This window comes from Sphaerodactylus townsendi, linkage group LG14 (assembly GCF_021028975.2).
Source record: "Sphaerodactylus townsendi isolate TG3544 linkage group LG14, MPM_Stown_v2.3, whole genome shotgun sequence".
Lineage (NCBI taxonomy): Eukaryota > Metazoa > Chordata > Lepidosauria > Squamata > Sphaerodactylidae > Sphaerodactylus > Sphaerodactylus townsendi.
The window spans coordinates 2,527,501-2,550,631 of record NC_059438.1 but is presented as its reverse complement, the minus strand read 5'-3'; the positions used below and the strand labels follow the sequence as shown (position 1 = coordinate 2,550,631).

Below are 23,131 nucleotides of genomic sequence, written 5' to 3'. Positions count from 1 at the left end.
GCTTTAGACAAGGCCTTTTCTGATATATTAGTTGCCTCAACAGCTTTAGCAAGCAGACTTTTTTTCCCTTTGTACTTAGTCAAGACGCTTCATGCAGCAGTGGGAAATGAGTCAGATACTTATGTGCTGCAGATTGACTAATGTTGACAGCCACCGACCTACGCATAATGTTTAAAGGCAGCCAGTGAAGCAACATTCAAAATGAAGTGGGTTTTTTTTCTCCCGCATCACACATCCTGGGGCAAGTCAGCATTCAAAAGCACTCACCTGTATGTGGTTCCACAGAAAAGTAAGGCTGTCCCTCCAAGATGCTATACACCAGCTTGGCACTGTTTCCGTAAACAGGATCATCTGCATCAGTGGCCGTCACTTTAGTAACGTAAGTACCTAATGTAAACAGAAAGAATAATATTTAGTGAAGTCTATGATTTGTCTAGGAAGACTTTTCTCGCTACATCACTCTCTCCACCCTGACCTGGATAACTCTTAGCCTAGTCTGAATTGGTCAAAGCTAAGTAGAGTCAGCTATAATCAGTAGTTGGATGGAGACCACCAAGGAATATGAGTGTCACAATGCTGAGGCAGGCAATGTCTTCTGAAGGTCTTCTCCAAAATTCTATTGTAATATCAACTGACCTCACTTCCCTTCATATCCCCCCCACTCATTCAAGCAGCAGTGGGGGGCCAGGAGACATCAACGGGAGGTCTCTTGTTATTCCAGGTAAGCCGGGAACTCTACATTCTTTTCTTAGATACCTCCAAGCAGAAATATACCATCAGGGAGGAATTTCTGGGAAAGAAGACACTTGTGAAACAGTGATATTGTTTGAAGTACCTTTGCAAAAAGTGGGAACAAAACTACCCATTAGAATTATGCAGACATCAAAGGTTTCCAAAGGACTCATATCAAAGGGACAGAAAATTCCAGATGAATAATACAATATTATATATTTCATTTAAGTTTCACAACAGTACATTTCAAAGAACTTGGTGACCTTCCAAACGACGCCTAGAAAATCTATGGCTTGAAAGTGATACATTTTCTTTCTTTGATTCCCAGCTACAATCACAGTTGAAAGTAGTGGTTGCCAGAATCTGAGTATCACCTATTGTCTCTGAAATGTCTTTGCAATGCCCCATTTCTTGTTCACTTTATGCTACCCAGCTTTCAAAAAAGGCCCACAAAGCCCATACACCGTTTTACCTTATCAGAACACTCTTGAGCCTGCGATTGCACAGAAAGCTAAGTCAAATCAAATCCAAACACTCTCCCCTGGCCTCGCTGCAGGCATATCCTTTTTGATTTGCATGTTAGAAAATGAATGATGACGTTAATTAACAAAATTCCAATGCAATAAAGGCAACGGGCAGAGCGAAGGGCAAAATGAAGGGTTATGTCCTCAGAGTAATGAAGCGTGCTTAGAGTAGGGAAAACTCCATACAGGTATGCATAGGCTAGAACTGAGACATGACATCTTTCTAGGGATGGAAGCATTTTCAGTGAAACATTTTCTTATTGTTATTTCCTCCTTCCAGATTCTGATAGCACCACCCAATTTAATGGCAAATTGTTCAGAAACAAACAAAAACTGCTGAGCAGTTGAGATGGCCACACAGCAAACTCCAGTAGTTGCTTGGTGTGTCAAACATTTTAATAGGCCCAGTAACATCACCATGGCATGAATATATGAAGTGACTTATACTGAGTTTGTTTCTCCAGGTCAGTTTTGTCCACTTTGGCTCACAGTAGTTTTCTAGGGTCTCAGCTATTTATGTCACCCGCTGCCAGGTCCTTCAAAAAGTAGATGCTGGGAATTTAACCTAGGACCTTCCACATGCTGACCAGATTGTCTAATTCTGAAGTTGGTTAGTTTGAAAAAGATTAACTGACTTCACTGGAGATGGCAGTGATTGGACCCTAGACCTTCTCCATTCTAAACAGATGTCCTACCAGTGTTCTTCTGATCTGGTCCAGTTTTTAATGTTAACCTTTCTCATGTTAACAACTTTGTAATATTCTTATGATGCTTTGTTTTGTAAAACATCACTATAGGATTGGCTGCTGACCCTGAATCTCATTTCCTCACTGTTGCTCAAAAAGGCAGAGGGCAAAAAATAGGATAGAGGAGTCTACTGGTATGAAAATGGATGTGAGATCATTGTATTAGTGTGATACTCTTGATGGTTGTCCCAACCAAATGATGTCACTTCCAGTTTCATGGCGGAAGTCATGTCATGCACTGGTGTGACAGTGATTCCTGTCCTGTCCCCCAATTTTCTGATTCCTGGTTCCTCCAATTTCCTGATTCCTGGTTCCTGTACTCCAATTTCTTCCACCAGAGGGGAGCTGGCACCTCCTCTCACAGGCCGTTTCCGCACGGCCACGATTGGGGTTGGGTCAGCGTACATGACGCCAACCCAACCTCCCTGGGACTGTTTGCAGAACGGTCCCAGAAACAACCGGGAAGACGCGCCGCGGAGCGCCATCGCCCAGTCAACCTACCGTCACTGCGGCCGTCCGGCATGTCCCCGAGGCCTGGGGACACGCCTTCCTGCCCTGCTTGACCACTCCAGCGTCGCAGGGCAGGGGGGGCATGTCCCCAGGCCTCGGCGACGCGCTGGACAGCCGCAGCGACAGTAGGTCAACAGTTAACAGGGGGAGGGAGGGCGCCTTCGAGGTCGGAAAACGGCGGCTTCGCAGCAGCTGTGCCCCCTGTGCGAACAGCTCCCTGGGGACGGCATTTTTGCCGTCCCCAGGGCGCTGTTAATGGCCCGTGTGGAAAGGGCCACAGATTCTCTGAAGAGGTGGCAGAATGATATTCTAAGTAAATAAATATACAACTATCATCATTGTATCTCACACTTATCATAATATCATTATAGCACTTTCAACCTCTGAATTGTATGGTTGTATGCATTCCAACAACTGTGCAAAGTAGGAAGGTTTCACTATCTTCATATCACAGCAGCGAAGCTGAAAAAGTGTCATAGAGTGTTAGGATAATGGCTGTGATTTGAAACTACCGTATCTCATTGCTACTACATCTGATCAGATTTCACCACAGACATGCAACAATTAAATATAACATTTGATCATATTAGACAGTGAGTCCCAATGAAGTGTAGCCAATTTCGTATTAATTTATATTCATTCTTATAGCCAACCAAAACAGGTATATTTCACTTTGGGGTGTCATATTTAATTCACAAGATATGGCCAAACTGTTCCATTGAAGGCTGAGCACCAAGACTGGAAAATGCAACAGATTCTGAAATATTGCAGATTTCTTGCTCATTTCCCATTTCTGATGTTTCTTCAGTCTTCTCTTTTAGGGAAAACTAGGAATGAGTAAATGTTCCCCATTACATTTCTTTCTTTTTTTTTGTGCTTGTTTCTATTCTCCCCACCCCACGAGTTCTGTCTGCCACTTTTTACTGTTGCTTTTTGTGGATTTGTTGGTTTTGTGTATGTTCTCTGTGTATATAATATGCACAAATAACATTGAAAAAACATATTTTATGGGGGAAAAATTCAGTTTGCGTGAACAGAAAACAGCACCTTCATAAAGAATCACAGGTTCAATGCCAGAAGGGAAAAGGGAATTTAAAACAGATATTTTTAGGCTGAAACAGAAATGATGAGAGATTCAATCTCACTCCTATGGGGAGAAAATATTTTAAAAAGAACTCTTCGCATAAGTGCTATTTAGCCAAGTTGTACTGAATTCTCACTCAGTGTTCTTGCACTGGAAGTCTTTTTTATTTTAATTTTACAGATGGGAGACCAAGTTTGATACAGACTAACTGACCCAATGTCTCATAAGGAGGACTTTAACTAGATGGGATTGGAAATCCTGATTCCACGTGCAGTCAAAGGGCCAAACTGGACATGACAACATCCATGGATCCAACTGGTGAATGCCACCACCATTTTAAAGAGATTTTAAAATGATGCAAAGGCATGACCATGATCAGACTTGCAGCATGGCAGGCTGATGTTCTCTCCCCCCCCCCACATCAAGTGCCAAAAAGGCTGCACCTCCCCATGACTGTTTCAGCACTTGAAAAAGTATGAAAGGGAAATCAAGAGCACCTCAGCCTGATGCGTTGTGGACCAGTGTTTTTAAATTGCTTTAAACCAGCACTGTCCACATGCCGGATGTGTGGATAACATCATGTCTAATTTGGTCCCAACTTAACTTACCAACATCGCTTCTTTCCCCACAGTGACAACCCAATTTACAATTTACAGATGCTATGGGGAAACCCAGGCATGTTCAGTGAAATGCTCTTCAGTATAAAGCTTGCTGGGTACTGCCTGACAACAACTGGCAAATAACATATCCATCATCCCTGTTTTATGCATGAAAATCAAGTGAGTGATTTGCTCAAAGCCACACAAACGAGGCTACACTACTTTTGACGTGAGAGTGTGACTCAGAATAAGCTTACAGTGTCTTTTCCTCATCCACTTTGCCAAATATGCTTATGTGTGCGCGCGCGCACACACACACACACACACACACACACACACACACACACACTCTGGAGGCAAGACTTTGAGGTTGCAACAGGAAGAGGAATTGTTGGACAGGATATCCTACCAGTTGTGCAAAAAATATGATTTTTTTGTCTCTTTCCAGTTTGCAGGCATTCAAAACCTGGACAATTTCTACAGCCTCTTGGTACAGCCTTTGAACTGGCACCAGCATTTGGAATCTAACTGGATGCTTTTGTTCTGTTTTTTTGTTTGTTTGTACCCTGTTTGTTTCTTGTTTACTTAGTTATTTGCAGACTGCTTTGGGTCTCTGTCATGGAGAAAATAGGGCAATGCCACCTAAATAAATAAATAGCCACATGATTTCAAAGCAGGATTGATCCTTGAGGCAGCTGAACAAGGCAACATTCTAGAGGAGGAGAAAAGGGGATAAAATGACAGAAATTGAGTGATGTAAAATGAAGAGGAAAGCAGATGCTAAAAAGGTAAGGGAACAACGAGTCAAAGAAGCATCAGTACTGGAGCAGAATGCACTAATTATCATGGGCTGATTCCGCATGGGCCAAAAACAGAAGTGAAAACGGTGTGAAAACAGTGTAAAAGGGTTTAAAACAGTGTAAAGGGGTTTATACTGTTTTCACACCATTTTCACACTGCTGTTTTTGGCCCGAGCGGAATCAGCCATAGTTAGAACTAAACCAGAGCACTTTCCCCTCAATAACCCTAGTCCTGCAACCTACAAAGAAGGTGGTAGTTGTCCTGAGATAATTTCTCCCATCACCTCATAATACAGCTTGAATTGGGTCCACCTAGCAGTGAACCTACTCTAGACTGCAGATTCCAGGTTGATCACCCATTGTCCAAAGGTAGAAGAATCCAGAAGGAGATACAGCAAATGCTGTCCAGCTGCTTCCTTCAGACACCCTTCTCAACTGGCCCAGAAATGACTGCAAATGAGCAGCAAATAATTTTTTTCAATCTATTTTTTTAACATGTTGTGGCACCAATGGAGATAACATGAATTTGTAAAAAAAGTCATCCCTTGTCTCCTCGAGTAGTGCTAACTGAAGAAGTCAGAAGGAAGATAAAAATGGGGAGGAAGGCAGTTGTTATGCAAGAGAAGTATCTTTGCACTTTAAGAATGGCTCAATAGTAGAGCATCCAGCTGGAAATGCAGAAGTTCCCTGGTTCGATCCCTGATATCTCCAGTTAAAATGATCAAGGAGCAGAAGAGGTCCGAAAACCACTGTCAGGGCAGACAATAATAACTTTGATAGATCAATAGTGTGATTCAGTACAAGGCAATCAATGGTGGCTTCAGCTGGGCGAGGGGTGGGGGGAGAAGTCATGATGGATAGATCCATGGACAGCCAATGTCCAAGGACTTATGGTAATCTGCACCTGGCCTTGTTTTAATAATCCCACACCATACTCGTGTAGTGGACTTTTTTACAACCAGGACTGAAACCTGAAGGCTGCCATTTGTAGAATGTAAAACAAGTTTTATGTACCCAAATGTAGGACTGGGGCTATAGTAAAGGAATTAGGAGAGATTGACTGAGAAAGCTGGATCCAGCCCCAATATACTCGGTGACTTAGTCTAAGCTTTTTTAAAAGCCGTCTAAGCTATTGTCATCACCACGCCTCAGACAGTGAAAACCAGTTGATATGAGCATATGTTGTTGTTGTTGTTGTTTCAAAAAAAAAACTGGAACAAATTCCTTGCAATGTTGTTGACTAGCACTATTGCTTTTAAAATTCATTTGTTCTGGAGAACAAAACAACCAAGAAGAATGCCTGTTTTTTTGTTGTTGTTGATTTTGGACTGAGTTTACGTCTTCCTCACAGCAAATGTATTTAGCAAGAGACTACATGTGCTGTAGTATTCTCTGAGCTATGATGTGTTGGAGGCAAGCTTATCTATTCTGCTTCCAGTTCACCCTTCAGTCCTGCTCTGCAGCCAACAGTCAGCAGACACCAGGAATTTTTACACCAAATCTTTTAGATTGCTTCCAAATCAAAGAGAACCGTTACTAATGGTGAACTCCAGTGTAAGCCAAGAGGCAACAGCCTCCACAACAAAACACAAGACCCGTGTGAGCTCCCTCCCATAAACACCTTGAAGGAAAAACAGAGAAGCTACTTTGCACTCAGTAGGGTTTCCAGTATTGATCTGACAAATGCCAAGAAATTTTGATATCGATTCCCAGGTTGGATGGAGTATGAGGAAGTTGTGATTTTACTTCCAGATAATGCTCTAAGAATCGCCTTGAGGGGAAAATACCTAGAGGATCACTATGAAGGTAATTTTTCAGTCATTTGTTCTTACACTCCTCTTTTTTTTTGAGGGCAGGGGATCAGGGTTGTGGTTGCAGGGTTTGGCCACCACAGACTGAAGTCTAGTTTACATACACACATGCACACAGCAGCTCTGATGCTTTTTGAGGAGGTGGGAGTTACGTGCAAAGTTCTTATTGCAACCTAAGATGCTATTGGTACTGATTATTATAATATAAGCGATTTCCCAAAAGTTGCTTCCACAACATCCTAATTGTGTCTGCTCCTTTGAGGCACACCAAATGCTACCTTATGTAACAACACATTTTGGAGACATGTGTATGGGAGAGGTTTTTATTTTTTTGCATGTTCTCCTGTATCTTTCCTCAAGACACATTTCTATAATGCTAATCACACTGTGATTAAATGCAGTCTGCAAAGAGGTTCAGCAGATTTTAATTAATGAATGCCTGCAATAGTGATTTAAATATTGAGGTTCATTGTTTCGTTCTCTTCAGGAGCTGTTCTTTTTTTGGAATGCTAACAATGGTTCGACAAAGATAACAATAAAAGTTGGTGTGTGCGTACAGGAGGCATCCATAAATAATATGTTTCTGTTTGCTGACAAACTAGATTAAAATCCTTCACACAACGAAGATATGTGTGCTCGGGTAGTGTTGTTCTGTTGCTTAGGCTGTGTTTTTTATGTGTAAGTCAGGGTGCCGAATCTTCACATTACTCAGGAAGAAAAATGCACACAGCACCCTTGAGAGAAAGAAAAGCAAGGATTGCAGCAGGCTGCCGAAATGTGTGTATCGGAAAAAATTAAACTTGTATACCCTCAAGGACTGTGCTCGCAGCATCTGAAATTTACATGCATCCATATTCAATGAAGAAACCATTTTGTTGAAAGATTGTAATGCCTGGGAAATAATAATAAAAAAGTGTGGCCATACAATAGGCCAGAGGGACAGTGCTGTCTCTGTTTCCCAGAGTGCTTTTCAGTCCCCCTGCCCCGTTCCATTTTTATCCACTGCCAAATCTCCGGTACATAGAAATGTTCATTAGGAGACCAAAAGTCCTCCTCGGCTGGGCATAAATAATCTATTTGCATAGATAAAACATGTCTCTCTCCACCAGTCTCTCTCCTCCTGGAGATTCCCAGGGATTAAAATCTACAACTCCAGTCTTTTCGTCTATTGATGGATTTACAGCAGGGATGCTTTCAAATTCCTCATTGGTGGTGAATTTGATTTCTAGGACTTTATTTTTGTGTCTGCATTGCACCGAAGAAGAGTGAACTTATTAGGGGAAGGTGGGGCAGTGGCTTCCCAATTTTGCAGTCACATTTTTTTTACTATTTTATATCAGGAAATCATCATCTCATAGGGCAACCCCTCCCCCCCAAAGTATACCCTTCTAAGCCTGCTGATTTAAATGGGTTTAAAGCTGTGCTGGTTAATGGTGGGGATCATATTTCTCCATGGAGCAAAGTTTATTTCATTACTATATAATGTATATTTATGTATTTATTATATTTATACACCACCCTATCCCCAAAGGGCTCAGGGCGGTTTACAATGGCATAAAGTCTAAAATGATACATAAGATTCATTAAAACCTAAAAATTACAATTGATAAAAACAAATCATAAAACCATTTACAGAAATCCAACGAAAAACCCCAAATGGTGAAACATATTGTTTCTCCCATGGGAGGCTCAGGGGAGATACCATAATTGGAAAGCATCTGGATGTTTTGATGGAAAGGCCTGGTGGAATAGCTCTGTTTTACAGGCCCTCTGGAATTGGGTCAGGCTCTGTAGGGCCCTGATGGTCCACCAGCAGCATGTTCCACCAGGCCCTTGTTATAATCAGCCAGATATCCCCTGGGCCTGGGACCACCACCGCTGAGCGGAGAGGTCTCTGAGGGTGATATTGGGAGATGCAGTCCTGCAAGTATGTGGGTCCAAGACCTCATAGCCTTATAACCTTATGGCCTTATAGGTTGACACCACGACTTTGAAGATGATCTGGTATTCAACGGGCAGCCAGTGTAGATATTCCAGGACTGGTGTTATATGGTCCCTGCTGGCTGCTCCTGTAAGCAGCCTCACAGCTGCATTTTGAATGAGTTTTAATTTCCGGATCAGCAACAAAGGTAGGCCAGAATAGAGCGAGTTGCATTGATCTAGCCTGGAGGTGACCATCGCATGGATGACTGCTGTGAGGTCAGACTGGGAGCGGTAAGGCAACAACTGCCTAGCCTGGTGAAGGTAGAAAAACACAGTCTGGGCTGTTCTTGTGACCTGGTCCTCCAACAAAAAGGTAGAGTCCAAGGTCATGCCAAGACTTCACTGATGAGGCCAGATGTAGGGCCACACAATCTAAGGCTGGCAGTTGGAAGTTCCTTAGCCCCTCCCGCCGACCCAGCCAAATCGGGTTGCTGGATTAAGTTTCAGTCTGTTTGTTTTCAACCAGCCAGCCACAGCTTCTAAACAATGCTGGAGAGCATCAGGGGCAGAGTCTGGCTGACCCTCCATTGTAAGGATGAGTTGGGTGTCATCAATGTACTGATGGCAATGTAAACTGTAGCTCCATAACAACTGGGCCAGGGGTCGCATTAAGATGTTAAATAGCATTGGGAAAACTATGGCTCCCTGCAGCACCACACACCTGATGGGGTGTTGCTTGGATACATTCCCTCCAGGTATCACCTGCAGTCCCTGGCCCTGGAGGAAAGAGGTCATCTAGTGCATGGCTGTCTCCAGCATCGGCGAGGAAGTGGACCAGAGGTTCATGGTCTACTGCATCAAATGCTGCACTAAGATCTAATACTACCAGCAGTGCAGTCCCACTTCGATCCAATTGGAGCTAGAACTCATCCACAATGGCAAGTAGCATGGCCATGACCAACACAGAAACCAGACTGGTAGGGATCCAACACTTTTGGATCATCCAGGAAAATCTGTAGCTGTTTTGCAACCACTTTCTCAATTACCTTACCCAGGAACAATAAATTCGAAGCTGGACAGTAACTGGCCAGATCCAAAGGAACTAAGGATGGCCATTTTAAGAATGGGTGCACTACTGCCTCTTTTAACCACCCTGGAAATACTGCTTGCTCAAGGAATAAGTTGATAATTTTCAACAGGGAGTCCCGTAGCACTTCCTCACTGGCCTTCACCAGCCAGGATGGGCACAGTCAAGGGGACAAGTAGTGGATCAAGTAGCAGCCAGAATCCTGTCAACTTCACTTTGGTCAAGAGGTCTGAATTGGTCTAAACAAGGACCAGAAGACAGGCAATGGGCCTCTATTTCATTTACTGTATTAAATGTGGCAGGAAGGTCACGGCGGAGAGATAAGATTTTATCTATGAAAAAGCTAGCAAAAGCCTCACAGCTAAATGCCAATCCCTGAGATTTGGGATCTGTATTCAAAGTTATAAGTGTCTGAATTACCTAAACAATTGTGCCGGGTGTGAGCTTGCAGTGGCAATGGTAGTGGCAAAAAACATTCTTTTTGCCTCCTTCACTGCACTCTCATAGGTTTTCATAAGCTTTCTAAATGAGTGTCTTGATTCCTCGTCGCGCGTTCGCCACCATACTCGCTCCGGCAGTCTTACTTTTGTTTTCATACATATTTGTCACAAGTATTTCAATTTCACCTGCTTTCTCTGTTAGTTTCTCCATCTGCTTTTGTCACATTTTATCATACACCATTTTGTGATATCATTAATCAATTAATATCTTATATACCATTTTAAAGCAATAATAGGTGGTGATTTTAACATCCAGTTTACTACAAAATTTTGTGGGTTGGGTCAGGAAATAGATGATTGCAGTCTTTTGCTCAGTTTTGAGAAACCCAGCAATTTATTTTATTTATGTATTGGAATCTTTATATACCGCTTTTCAACCCAAAGCTCAGAACTGACCCAGAGTAGACACAAAGTCAGTAATATCTCTAATTCTATGCAACTTGGATATGCCTCAACAGTTCAACAATCTGGAGTATGCATTCTGGATTTGTATATTTAAAGCACACTGATGAACCATGAGGATTCCTGTAATAAAAGAAAGAAAAAAGAAGAAGACCTCACAAGTCTGATGTCAACTGACCTCTGCTCTAGGACTGATAAGCTTTATTTCAAAAATGAAACATTTACCTAGCTGTCCTTCTCTCATAATCTTAGAATGATATTTGTTGTCATGGTAACTGTATTTCTTTGAATAACACTACAATAATCTCATAAAAACTGGTATAATTTGTTGACATATAAGCTACCATTACCTTGAATATCCAGAAATGTTCACATTGTTGTTGTCTAAGCATCAAAGTGATTGGAAAATGTTTTAATTCACAGATGTTTTAGAGCTCTAGAGAATCCATGGTATATCAGATAAAAGATCTCTCAATGGCTGTTAGCTACAAGAGCTAAGGAATGCCTGGTTTTTCATGCCTGGTGCAAGAGACTAAAACTGGAGAAAGACTGTTTATTCAGAATTCAAAAGGCCTCTGAATGCCACTGCTGAAAGACATGGTGACTTAGGAGGAACTCTGATATGAGTTGAGAGGTTCCTTTAAAAAAAAGAAGCAAAACCATTTTCACCACAAACTGAACAGCCATCCCTTGGCATATCACTCTCTGGGCCTTTCCCCACTCTCGTAGTTCCCCTCTATGCCGCGCGCTGCTCTCAGCGTGCAGCATCCCAGGCGCGCCCGGCCATCCCCATGACCCCGCGCTCTGCCCGGGGCCATCAAAAGGCGCTGTTAAGAAGAGCGCCTGGGATGCTGCGCGTTGAGGGGCGCAACAGCAGCAGCTTCGGGGCGGCTGTGCTGTCGCCGCCCCTCTCAGTGGGGAGTGTCGAGGGACCCCGCGCTACTCTCCTCGAGTAGCGCGGGGCTTAAGGGAAGTGGGGAAAGGCCCTCTATCAGCCTCACTTGCCTGCACTGAAATATCACAGTGGCCTTCCTAAGAGGGGTATTTGTGTAAGGATTGCTGAAATAAATGGTGTTATACAGTGTTGAGATAAATGTGTAATAGTTTTAAAAGATGGTGTGAGATTATGAATGCGAATAGTTAGTTACCATCAAACCTTTTGTTGGCATAATAAACAATACAGATTAGTAGTGATCCCAGAGCAATACAATCATGATTGCAACTTAATGATATAACACAGGTACTTGGCTACCATTTCAGAGATAGCAGAAGAATCATTGTATAAAAGATAAGATTTTTTTGTTGGTCTAATACACCTTCTTTATTAATGAGTAGAGGGGTCAGCAAGCTGGACCAGATTGTCTTATATATATTTTTTTCTTTAGTGCCTTCCCCTCACAAATGAATGCATATATATGCATATATATGCATTCATTTGTGGGGGAGAAGGCACTAAAGGGGAAAAAAGCTTTCATAATTTAACGAGAATGTTATAAATATTAAAATTTCAGTGGTTGTTGTGCCACCTAATGATTTCCAGACTCTGGTACCTAGCTGTCCACACAGATGGATAATCTGAAGGGAAATTGTTTATCGTTCTTTACACCAAGGGCATGTTTGGGAATTGTACTGCCGGAAGCTGTTTCAATCACTCGTTAGAGAAATGGAGAAGCGGCCTTATTTTGTTCCAGATAAGGTATAATATTGGGATCTTTACCATGGATACTTTAGTTTCTGTTCAAGGCAAGATAACTTTCCCCCCCTTCACTATAAGAGGGGAAAAAATGGCATGATCTCCCAAGAGGACTCAAAGAATCCTTTGAGGTTGTCGACAGTGCTCCCTGAAGGCTCAAAAGTACATTTTAGAATAAATCCTAAACCAACAGTAAGGTAAGCTTGAATTTTTAAAACTGTCATTTAGAAGAATCCTCTAAGGGATGGTACACATTACACACCACTGCTCCATGCTATATTATTACTATTCTACTCCAAAGAGCTCATGGTGATATTCTATACTGAAGATCCTAGACTTACCTATACAGATCCTATACAGAAGGTCCTGTACTGTCCTCATAATATCTTTGTGAGGAAGGTCATTTTGAGAAATGATTCAGTCACTGCCATCTACTGAATTTTATGGCTAGGCTGGGATCTGAACACAGATCTTCTAGATCCATCCAAAAACAACTCATTGGGGGCTGTGAACCTAAGTTTAAAAAAAAAATACCCAGGGAGTTCACACAATCCTGTTCTCTTAGTCTGAAATTCCCTTCTCCATTTCATTTGTGTGGTAAATCATGATGCAATCTTATTTTCAAAATTTAGTTCAAACTGATCTTTTTAACCAGCAAAGAAAAGGATCCACCATGGTGGTTGGTACCCACAGAGGATTTTTGTGGACTGAAGAGATTCCCATCAGCAGAACAGGGCTTTCTCACTTCCGCAATAACTTCGCAGCCCAAAATGTCCCTCAATGATGTTCCTTGGGAAACAATGACACACACACACACACACACACACACACACACACACGGAATAACATTGGGCAAAAGTGGACGTTTGTAGAACAAGGGAAGAATTTGCAAAAAAAAACAAAACAACTCTCTCACTTCAATGCATAAATGTCACTTGAGCGATCCTCATCTGGGTCAACTCACTGGATTTATGGTAGCTGTTCTTTTTGACTGCATTTTGACTGTAGATTTACCAAGTAAGTTCCCTGACCTGGATGACCAAGGCTGGACTGATCTTTTCAGATTTCATAAGCTAAGAAGTGCTGGCCCTGGTTACTAATAGACATTTCTACTAGTTACTACCAGTCTTTTCTGCACAGCCAATTACAGTGTTGTATCGTCAGTGTTACTGGCAATGCTGCAGCAATGGAGCGTTCGCATGGGCTGGAACTCCATGGACAAATAGCGCATTGGCTGAACTGAGGCGCTTCACATGGCTGCACTTTGCAAACAGCGTTTTTTCCCCCAGGGTAGACGTCACAGGCGTTCAGCACCAGGATTGGCCATTGTGGGCCACCATTGTGGGGGGCGGGCTCTGCAGCACCGATTCCTGGCAGGCACTTCAAATGACATCAGCTGCAGAGTGCTGTTGTTGAAAAGACTTGCTTGGTAAGCAATTTTCGAATACACCGTTGTGGGGGCGCTGGAGTGTTGTTGCATGGCTGCAGCAGTGTTTCTGCAGCAACAGCCATGTGAATTCCCTGCCCATAACACTGTTTTTACTGTTGTTTTACTGGCTTTTTTGGCCCAGGTAGAAATGGCCTGAGAAAGTTCTGAAAGAACTATGACTAGCCTAAAGTCACTCAGCAAGCTTCCTGTGTAGGAGCATGAAACAAATCAAGTTCACCAGATTTGAGTTCACTGATCATGTGCAGGAGTGGAGAATCAAAACTAGTTCTCCAAATTAAAGTCCATCTGTTCTTAATGTCTACACCACACTGGTTCTCTGTTGGCTAAAGAGAATTTACCTGTATAGAAGGAGAACACCAGATGATGGGAAAACACCACTGGGAAACACCTTCACATCCTTCATGTTAGAAATTAATCTTGAAAGCAGAAGGCTAGACCAGATCAACTTTAGCACCCGGGGCCAGATGAGGTTGTGGAATCTTGAGGTGACAGAATGGAATGCATCATTGCAGACTGTAACTGAAGTTTAACTTTGGCAATCATTTTGTGGCTGGCTCTGCCTCTTGTTGCAGCCATTTTGTGGCAATCATTTGTTGCTGCACTCACCTTTCTGTGTGAGAATTCCAAATATGTCCACAGGCTCAAGAAGGTTGGGAACCCCTGGACTAGGATCTTGGAGGACAAGGTGTGAATTCCTGCTCTGCCATGGAAAGCTGAGTAACATGGGACTACTTATTCACTCTCAGGCTGACCTACCTCACAATTAGTTAAGATGAAATGGAGGACAAAGGGATGAACAATGGCGCAAGCCACTTGAGGTCCATATCTAAACAAACAAAAGAAGCCAACAGAACTAACAAGTTCAGGGAAGCTCGGAAGCAACTGTTCGATTACACGGTGTTACGACTATCCTGACCTCATTCCTAAATTCTTGCTGTTCAATGCAATGATTTAGCAACTTTGAAAATGTTCATCTGTTGAGGCAGATGAGTTTAAAAAAAAACTTTCTTTGTACTGGTTCAGTAGTAAGGAGCATTCAGCAAACCGTAGCCATGTTCTCCAGTTTTCTCTCTCTGTCATGATGCCTTGAAACGGATAGCTAATAAGCAACATATAATATAGCGCCTGGAAATGCATGATTCTCAAATCTGGAAGGCACTTATTATGCAAAGGAGAAAAGTCTCTTCACACAGCACACAGACAATAGAATAGACTGGCAGCCGCCTTCAGCACTTTACAAACCGTATAATGAGGACTTCTGGAATTATGTTTGTGAAATCTAGCAAGCTGCATAATGCCAGTTTCAAGGCAAATTATCTAATTGTTTAAATTTGTAACTTCACTATTCATGCAGCATTTTTTAATGGGGAAAAAAAAAACCTCCCTGCTCCAAAATCTTTTCCTTTTAGTTCTCTGGCTATTTTGTTCATCGTCCTGTAATAACGGTATTGGTACCTACTAAATGGATTTAGTTCATGAGAGAATTCATACGAGAGGATGTTGCAAGAACAATTTTGTCTTCTTGGTGTTGGGGATGACAGTTCTTTCTGCCTACAACTATGAAGACGGAGCCGTTACATCGCCCGCAGGTGCTGTTGTGCGGATCCTCAGAGGACACAATTTGTCAGGATTAAGAAGGCAATCGGCAGTCTCCCTTAACTACAATTCATAGCTGCAGATTTAGATGTTCCACTCAAGAGTTGAATTTTTAAAGTTTGCACACTATTTCACTTCCTTTGGTAGTGCTCTAATTGTGATTTAAAAACAAAAAAACAAAATGCTTGGCTGTTGCTTAAAATGAAGGGAGAGAAAGTAAAGGAGGGAATATAAATGGAAAAAATAACTTGCCTCTCTTATTCATTCCTTCAAAAATATATTGGTATAAAAATTCAGATTCAAGGTAAGACACAATAACAGCAAAGAGCTCCTCCACCCCTGATCCAATGCTTATAAAGTACTCCAGAAAAATAACTGTTTTGCAGATTAGCTTGCCAACCCCTTGACTGGAGATCTTCCAGATTTGCTACTGTACTGCAGAGATTAGTTCCCTTAGAGAAAAGAGCATCTTAGAGCATTGCTCTCCTTTTCTCCACTTTTAATATCTCAATAACAATCCCTGGAGTACTATTATGCTGGCACATAAGGTTGCCAACCTGAAGTTGGAAAATTTGAAAGCTGAGGGTAAAACCTGGGGAGGTCAGGATGGGAGGAGTGGGACCTCAGCATGGATTAATGCCACAGAGTCCACGCTCCAAAGCAGCCATTTTCTCCAGAAAAACTGATCACTGTTGCCTGGAGATCAGCTGTAATTCCATGTATTTCCATGCCTCACCAGGAGATTTGAAACTCTAGCTGATAGAGAGTGACTGGCTCCAAGTCACCCAGTGATTTTGATGACACAATGGGGGAACTGAGCAAGGCACCCCAGGTCCTTGTTAGACACTCAACTGATGCACTGCACTGATACAGAACTGGGACAATATGGCAAATGAAATGCAGCAATGTTTGAAGGAGTTAGTTTGTGGTGGGTCCACGCAGGGAAATAAGGCAAGTATTGAATGGATACCTACCCACGTGCACCAGCAAATGAAGCTTATATTTTGTTCTTTCTTGGTTACTACTGTGACGGTGCAATTCTAAAAAAAGTTACTCCAGTGTAACTCCATTTATTTCAGTGGGCTTAGACTGGAGTACGCCTGCATAGGATTGCACTGTAAATCATCCATTCTGCAGTGCCAACCTGTGTGACCAGTTAGTGGCCCATTCCTAAACCCAATACTCTGCCTTCTATCATGGGGGGGCGGGCAAAGAGAGCACAAGGCTGAGACCCCAACATATTGGTCCATAAAGCCTAAACAACAACATTGTGTCAATTAGACTTTTGACCCCCAGGACAGAGGGCTACAGAGTGAAACAGGAATTCTGTTGGCCTATTTACGAATTGGCAGTGATAGTGATTAATTTATTGTTTTTAATTATTTACACACCCGCTACATACTGTTACACCTATTATACTGATAGTACTAGCTCTTAAAATGTTATGCTACCCAATGACATGAGGGAGGGGAGGTTATGGTTAGCTCTGGGTTACCTCTCCAAAGCCTTGCTTATCTGTTCCTGCTTGCTCTGCAGAGGAAAACTGTCTGCTGTTATGAGGTAAACTTCATGACCTAGTTTGGCTGTGAAATCTAACAATTCCTTTTTCTTAGAGTTGTGCCTTAGGCTGTATGTGTACCAAATTTTAGCTTTCTGGGAACAACTATTTAGGATATGCTTCAGGTGCTGAGTTTCCAAGGAAAGCTTCTTTTTTTCATACATTTTAGTCATCAAATTGCCTTGGATAATGTGTGTGACATATATCAGATGTGTAAGTAGGTTACAACTGTTGTCATACTCCTGGAGATTTGGGGTGGAGCCTGAGGAAGAAGCAGTCCCTGTAGGCATAACGCCACAGAGTTTATCCTCCAAAACTGCCATTTTCTCAATGGGAGCAAATCACCTGGAGGCTGGCAACCCAAAGTTTCCCTACCATTTGTGGTTGAAATTACATGATACATAATTACGACATAATTATATGTCACAGGACTTCCAAATCTTTGTACTTCTTTGTGTCCTGTATTTTTTCTGTGTAGACTGGAAAATTAAGGAAGTCAATGATTACAACACCGAATTCTGTGCTGACCCAATTGTTGCAACAGAGAACACTTAAATTTGCAGATCTGAGATTCCGCCTCTCTCCTGTGATGTAGAATGCTATGAAATGAACTATGTGATACCATTGTTCTTTGGAATTTCCTAGACAATGCTACATTCGATTATTTTTGTGAAAGTGCAGAAACATAAAGCACACATACATGTAGGGTGTAGGCGTCAAAGTACTAATCTCCATTTCCCAGTTTTGAGCCTCCCGTTTTGATGCAAATATATAAAAAATGTCAATTTTAAAAATATTTATCCCATAACAGTCAGCATACACTGGGTCTGCAGTTCATTTGGAACTACCATAAGAATTGTGATAGCCAGTGAGTTAATCAGTGACTGAGTGAGGGAAAACCAACATTATATTAATAATAACAAAGGTTTCAAAAACAGTCGGTACTTGTCTAGTTCATCACTATTCACACAAAGCAAGTGAGCATCCTGTTTTATATGGGCCTGCTAAGGTTAGAAAATTGGAATCTCTCCAAGTAATGAGTAGCAACATTGGGTGACAGCTTTACAAACCCAAAAGATGAAAAATGGATTGAGTGTTTGTTAAGTAGGATGTGATCATGGGTGTATGTGTGCGTGTGTAAACACTATATGCTAAGCTAGCACCTTACCTACACAAATTAAAAATGTCATTTCAACAAATACAGAACAACAATAGCAAAACTAAAATTGTCTGCGTGGCTCTCTTTTTATCTTCAGACTTCAGTCCTGAACACTGTGCTTTCGCTGTGCTTTTCCTTTCAAAAGAGTTGATTAAGCTAGGAATCTTGAAACCAGTTTACCGGAGCAGACTTGAAAACTGTCTGCCTTTCCCAAAGTCCACCACCAGCAAACATGGCAAAAGTGAACATGTGCCCTCCAGGGGACAGCGTGACTTCAAATCCTGCAGCCAGCTGTCCTCTGAGGACTGATTTGTAAGAAAGTACTATTGACTTCAGCTCCACAGGAAGCTTCTTATCGGTATTCATGGAGGAACATTAAGCCTTGGAGAGATGCAGCAGAAGCCAGACAAAAGGAATGGAACTGAACGTTAAGCAATGCAAAGAGCTATCATATGGAGGCAGACCATCAGCTCCCAACTGCGGGTTCCAAATTGATTCTAAATATGCATTTTGCAAGATGGCAAAGGAGATCTTAATTTGGAAATGCCAGCTTTTATTTCAAATAAAATACAGTCAGAAACTTGTGTGTATGTGTGTGCGTTTCTCCTAAAATAGCCAGGGTGGGGGGAAGAGGGAGTTGGGAAAGGATGCAATAGGTATCAAAGCAAAAGAAGTGGAAGCAAGAAAATGATTTTGAATCATTTCTAGTAAACATGCTGCTGCTTTCTTGAATTTGGGAGTAAAATAGAATTGCCAAAGACCAAAAGAACATTTAGGGGTGGAGATTTCTGAGACATCATTTTCTGTTCTAAAACAAGAAGTGATATCCTGACACTGGAGAAATTTCAAAAAAGTAAAACCCAAAGGATCTGAAATTCCTAGAGTTTCTCCCTGTTCCAAAACAGGGGACAGAGGATAAGGAGCATTTTCAGGAGATCTCCTGCCAGAGAAGGATAAGTGGCAATGCTAGAGCAAAAAGACCTTGAAAATTTTCTTCCATTTCACTTTTTAAAGTGTAATTTCTTTCAGTTAATCTGGGGAAAAACCCTACTTTTAGCTTGCCTTGGCATTCCATACATTGAATCCACACATCATTGGAGATTGCATGGAAGTGGAGTTTGGGGAGGAAGAGGAATGAGTAGAAAAGATACTGGGATCCAATCCAATGTATGCCTCAGGTACAAGTGGATAACTGTATGTACAACATTATACCCCAATATTTCCTATAATGTTCCCCTTTAATTTAGAAGGAAGAATGGTTTAAACTTTGTATGTATTGAAAGCCAGTGCGATGCAGTGGTTAAAGTGTTGATCTACATGTGGTTCTCAACCTGGGGGTCGGGACCCCTTCGGGGTCGAACGACCCTTTCACAGAGGTTGCCTAAGACTCTCTGCATCAGTGTTCTCCATCAGTAAAATGGATAAATGTTAGGATTGGGGGTCACCACAACATGAGGAACTGTACTAAAGGGTCGCGGCATTAGGAAGTTTGAGAACCAATCAAGGACACTTTATTTCAATTTGCAGTTCTGCCATAAAATTCCTGTGATCTTGGACCAGGTTTTCTTGTCCCTCCCCACTGCTTCTTTCAGTCTAATCTAATTCACAAGAGGTCCTGTAAAGATCAAATGGAGGAAGAGAGAACCATGTATGCTCGTATGAGTTCCTTTCATAAAGAATGGCATAAAAATGTAATAAGCACACCATTAAAAAAAAGAACAATGAGAATTTCAAAATAGTGGAGAGACCAAAAGCTTTTCAACCAAACCTAATTTCAAGCTGAAAAAGTCATCTGCAAACCAGTTGGCGAAACACAGATAGACATTCACCTGGAAGCCCACGTGACACATTACATCACATGTTTTGTGGCATATGGTCCTCTAAGCAGAATACACCAGAAGAATAGCCAGATTATCCAAATGTCTAAAACTGGCTCTAGTTCTCTCATACTCCTACCCAAATTAATTAAAGACTCCTACTGTTCAGCTGCAACACAGAGACACCATCATTTAAGAAAAGGTTGGGCATTCTGAAGCCATTGTATCTTGGCCTAAAAGAAGGAGAAATTCTGCTTTGACAGAACTCCAGTCCACCACTGGTAAAACAGAATGAAAAAGGTTCCGAAGGAGTATTAAGAATCATTAAAGGTCAGTGTAACAGATGGCTTTGAGATATGGTTCTAAAGGATTCTTGAAGCTTATGCTGCATACCAGTAATCTCATAACCATGTGTAGACACACAGAGACAATTTCCATAGCATATTTTGCATGATAGTATAGCTTTGACATGCACGACTTGCCCACTGGATTTTTCAGGATTCTGGTTTGTACCCAAGCTGAACATGTATGCAAAATACATGCAGGTATTCTGCTTAGGTAGTTAGCCTATGACATTATACCCCATTGAAGTCCCTTCCCACCCCAAACCCTGCCCTCTTCAGGGACCACCTCCAACATTTCCAGGTATTTTCCAAACTGGAGCAGGCAACCCTAAATGGAGGGGAAAGTACCTCCTGTGGTTTCCCCCTACCACTCAGGGGTAGAAGTTGAGTACCTCTGAATAGTGAGGCTCCATTTTGCAATTATAATTAAGCTAAGAGCCACTGATATTTATATTATCCATGAACTCCGTAATTGCTTTGCGCAGTGGCAGTATCGTAGCCAATGAAGGGTATCTGGCTCAAAACAAAACGGATGAAAAGTCTGAAATAATTGTTATACCTACAATTCCTATCTTATCCTACAGATGTATATTCAATAAATATGTGATTTCAAAAATGCAGATCTGTATAGGTTAGAGGTGCTAAGAGATGCCCATCAAATAGTAGTAGTGGAAAACTGCAATAACATTTAACAAATCATAAGTCAAGGCAGAAACTCTAAAATGTCAATGTGACCTTTCATAAATAGACTTTCAAGATATTCACCTTATCCAAATAATCTGTGTATTGATTGTATATAGCTGAAGACACTATGAACTTCAGAGAATATATATAGATATGTAAGTCCAAAATAACCAACAGTGCCTCTTCACATGATGCTTTTTCAAATGACACTAGTTGGTATTTTGTCCCGCAGAATCCAGGTATGGGGAAAAATAAACCAGAAAGAACATGTCCTTAAGTGACACAGAAAATGACTTCATTTTCTTGAAGTCTACATTAAAAAAAAAATTAATGAAATAAAACAGAAAAAAAGAAACCAAAATCAAATCACAGCTACAATTATATCTAGAAACATTAGAGGGCTAATTCTTTTTTTGTGTAACTTCCCAAATTTTAAACAATTCATCTTTGATTACATGACTTCCATTTTGCACTATATTTTTTCACCTCATTGATTTGTCTGTCCATAAAGGAGCAGCAGTGGCGTAGGAGGTTAAGAGCTCGTGTATCTAATCTAGAGGAACCGGGTTTGATCCCCAGCTCTGCCGCCTGAGCTGTGGAGGCTTATCTGGGGAATTCAGATTAGCCTGTACACTCCCACACACGCCAGCTGGGTGACCTTGGGCTAGTCACAGCTTCTCAGAGCTCTCTCAGCCCCACCCACCTCACAGGGTGTTTGTTGTGAGGGGGGAAGGGCAAGGAGATTGTAAGTCCCTTTGAGTCTCCTGCGGGAGAGAAAGGGGGGATATAAATCCAAACTCTTCTTCTTCTAAATGATTATGTAATCCTTCCACTAAATCTGTCATTCTAATTGTATTATTCTCTGGCCTGGACAATCCAAACAAGATGAGTTGCTTGATAATATAATTTAACATTAAGTACTGTTAGGCCTCCTCTCTTTTTTTCTTGCCTTGTAAAACTTTCAATCTGATTCCACATAAGCTTGTTTATCAGACTCTCCCCTTTTTTCAGGATTTCTTTTTGTTAAATGAATCAGTACCATTTGAAATAGGTAAGTCAATGTTGGCAATATATTGCTGCTTGAGGGAAGTAACTAAAGCCCCCTGGTCTTTCCATGAATAAGCTTGAATACAACGTAATTTTGTGTGTGGTAAAAAGTTGGCTATAGCCATTTTATTAACAAAAATTGGTTCAAGGTAAAGCAAAGCATAAGGCGCAGCATGGGGGTCTGATCTGTGTACTGGGCAGCCGGAGTGCTGTCCCCCAGACACCTAATTTTTCTACAGCACGCCTGCTGATGAAAAATTATCACACGCTGTGAGATTCCAGATGGGCAGTTGCCACTTCCTGAAGACTCTTTTTCTGCCAGGGGCACAAGCCATAGAAGCCCACATCTGGGCAGGTTACCCCTTGGCTTGCTCCACCCCAAACCTCATAAGGAGGTTCCAATAAAGCGGGTATTTTGCCCGCTGATCCCAAGCTAAAGATCAGTTCTCCATGCACAATCCACCAACCCTCTAACATAACAAACATGCATTAACATAATGCCAAAACATGGAGAGGTGGGTGGGAAATGAGTGTGCTCTGGCAAATGGGGAGGTTGTTGGCCGGGCCCAGCCTTATATAGGCTGCCTAGGCCCACCTCCCCAGTGACATCAGGGCTCCCAGCGTCACTGCTCGGCGCCCTTAAGACTTGCCGTGTTTGTCCGGCATGGCAAGCCTGAAACCTCGTGAGCAATTGGGTGCTCACAAGGCAAGGGGGAAGGCAGCAGCCACCAAAGAGGCTGTCCCTTCCCCAACAGCAATGGCAGCCGCGGTACGTCGCAGCCGCCCTTTTGCTGCTTGAGGGAAGTAACTAAAGCCCTCCTAGCCATTCAATGAATAAATGTGAGTACAACATGCTTTCTGTGTGGTAAAAAGTTGGCCATAGCCATTTTATTAACAAAAATTGGTTCAAGGTAAACAAAGCGTAAGGCGCAGCATGGGGGTCTGATCTAGAGAGAAGCAAGTCTTTATTGGCATAGACGGGGCTCTGATCTGTGTACTGGGCAGCCCGAGTGCTGTCCCTCAGACACCTAAATATTTAACTGGATTTAAGGTCATATCACAACC

The 23,131-nt window shown here is 42.0% G+C and overlaps 1 protein-coding gene across 3 annotated transcripts in view; it reads right to left on the bottom strand.

Annotated features, from left to right (window-relative positions):
• Positions 1-23,131, bottom strand: part of CDH8 (cadherin 8) — a 260,317-nt gene that overhangs the window by 131,883 nt on the left and 105,303 nt on the right. For all 3 annotated transcript variants that reach the window (XM_048515478.1, XM_048515479.1, XM_048515480.1), the window contains exon 4: positions 268-387. In XM_048515478.1, the coding sequence (XP_048371435.1) occupies positions 268-387 (120 nt within the window). The remainder of the gene's footprint in view (positions 1-267; positions 388-23,131) is intronic.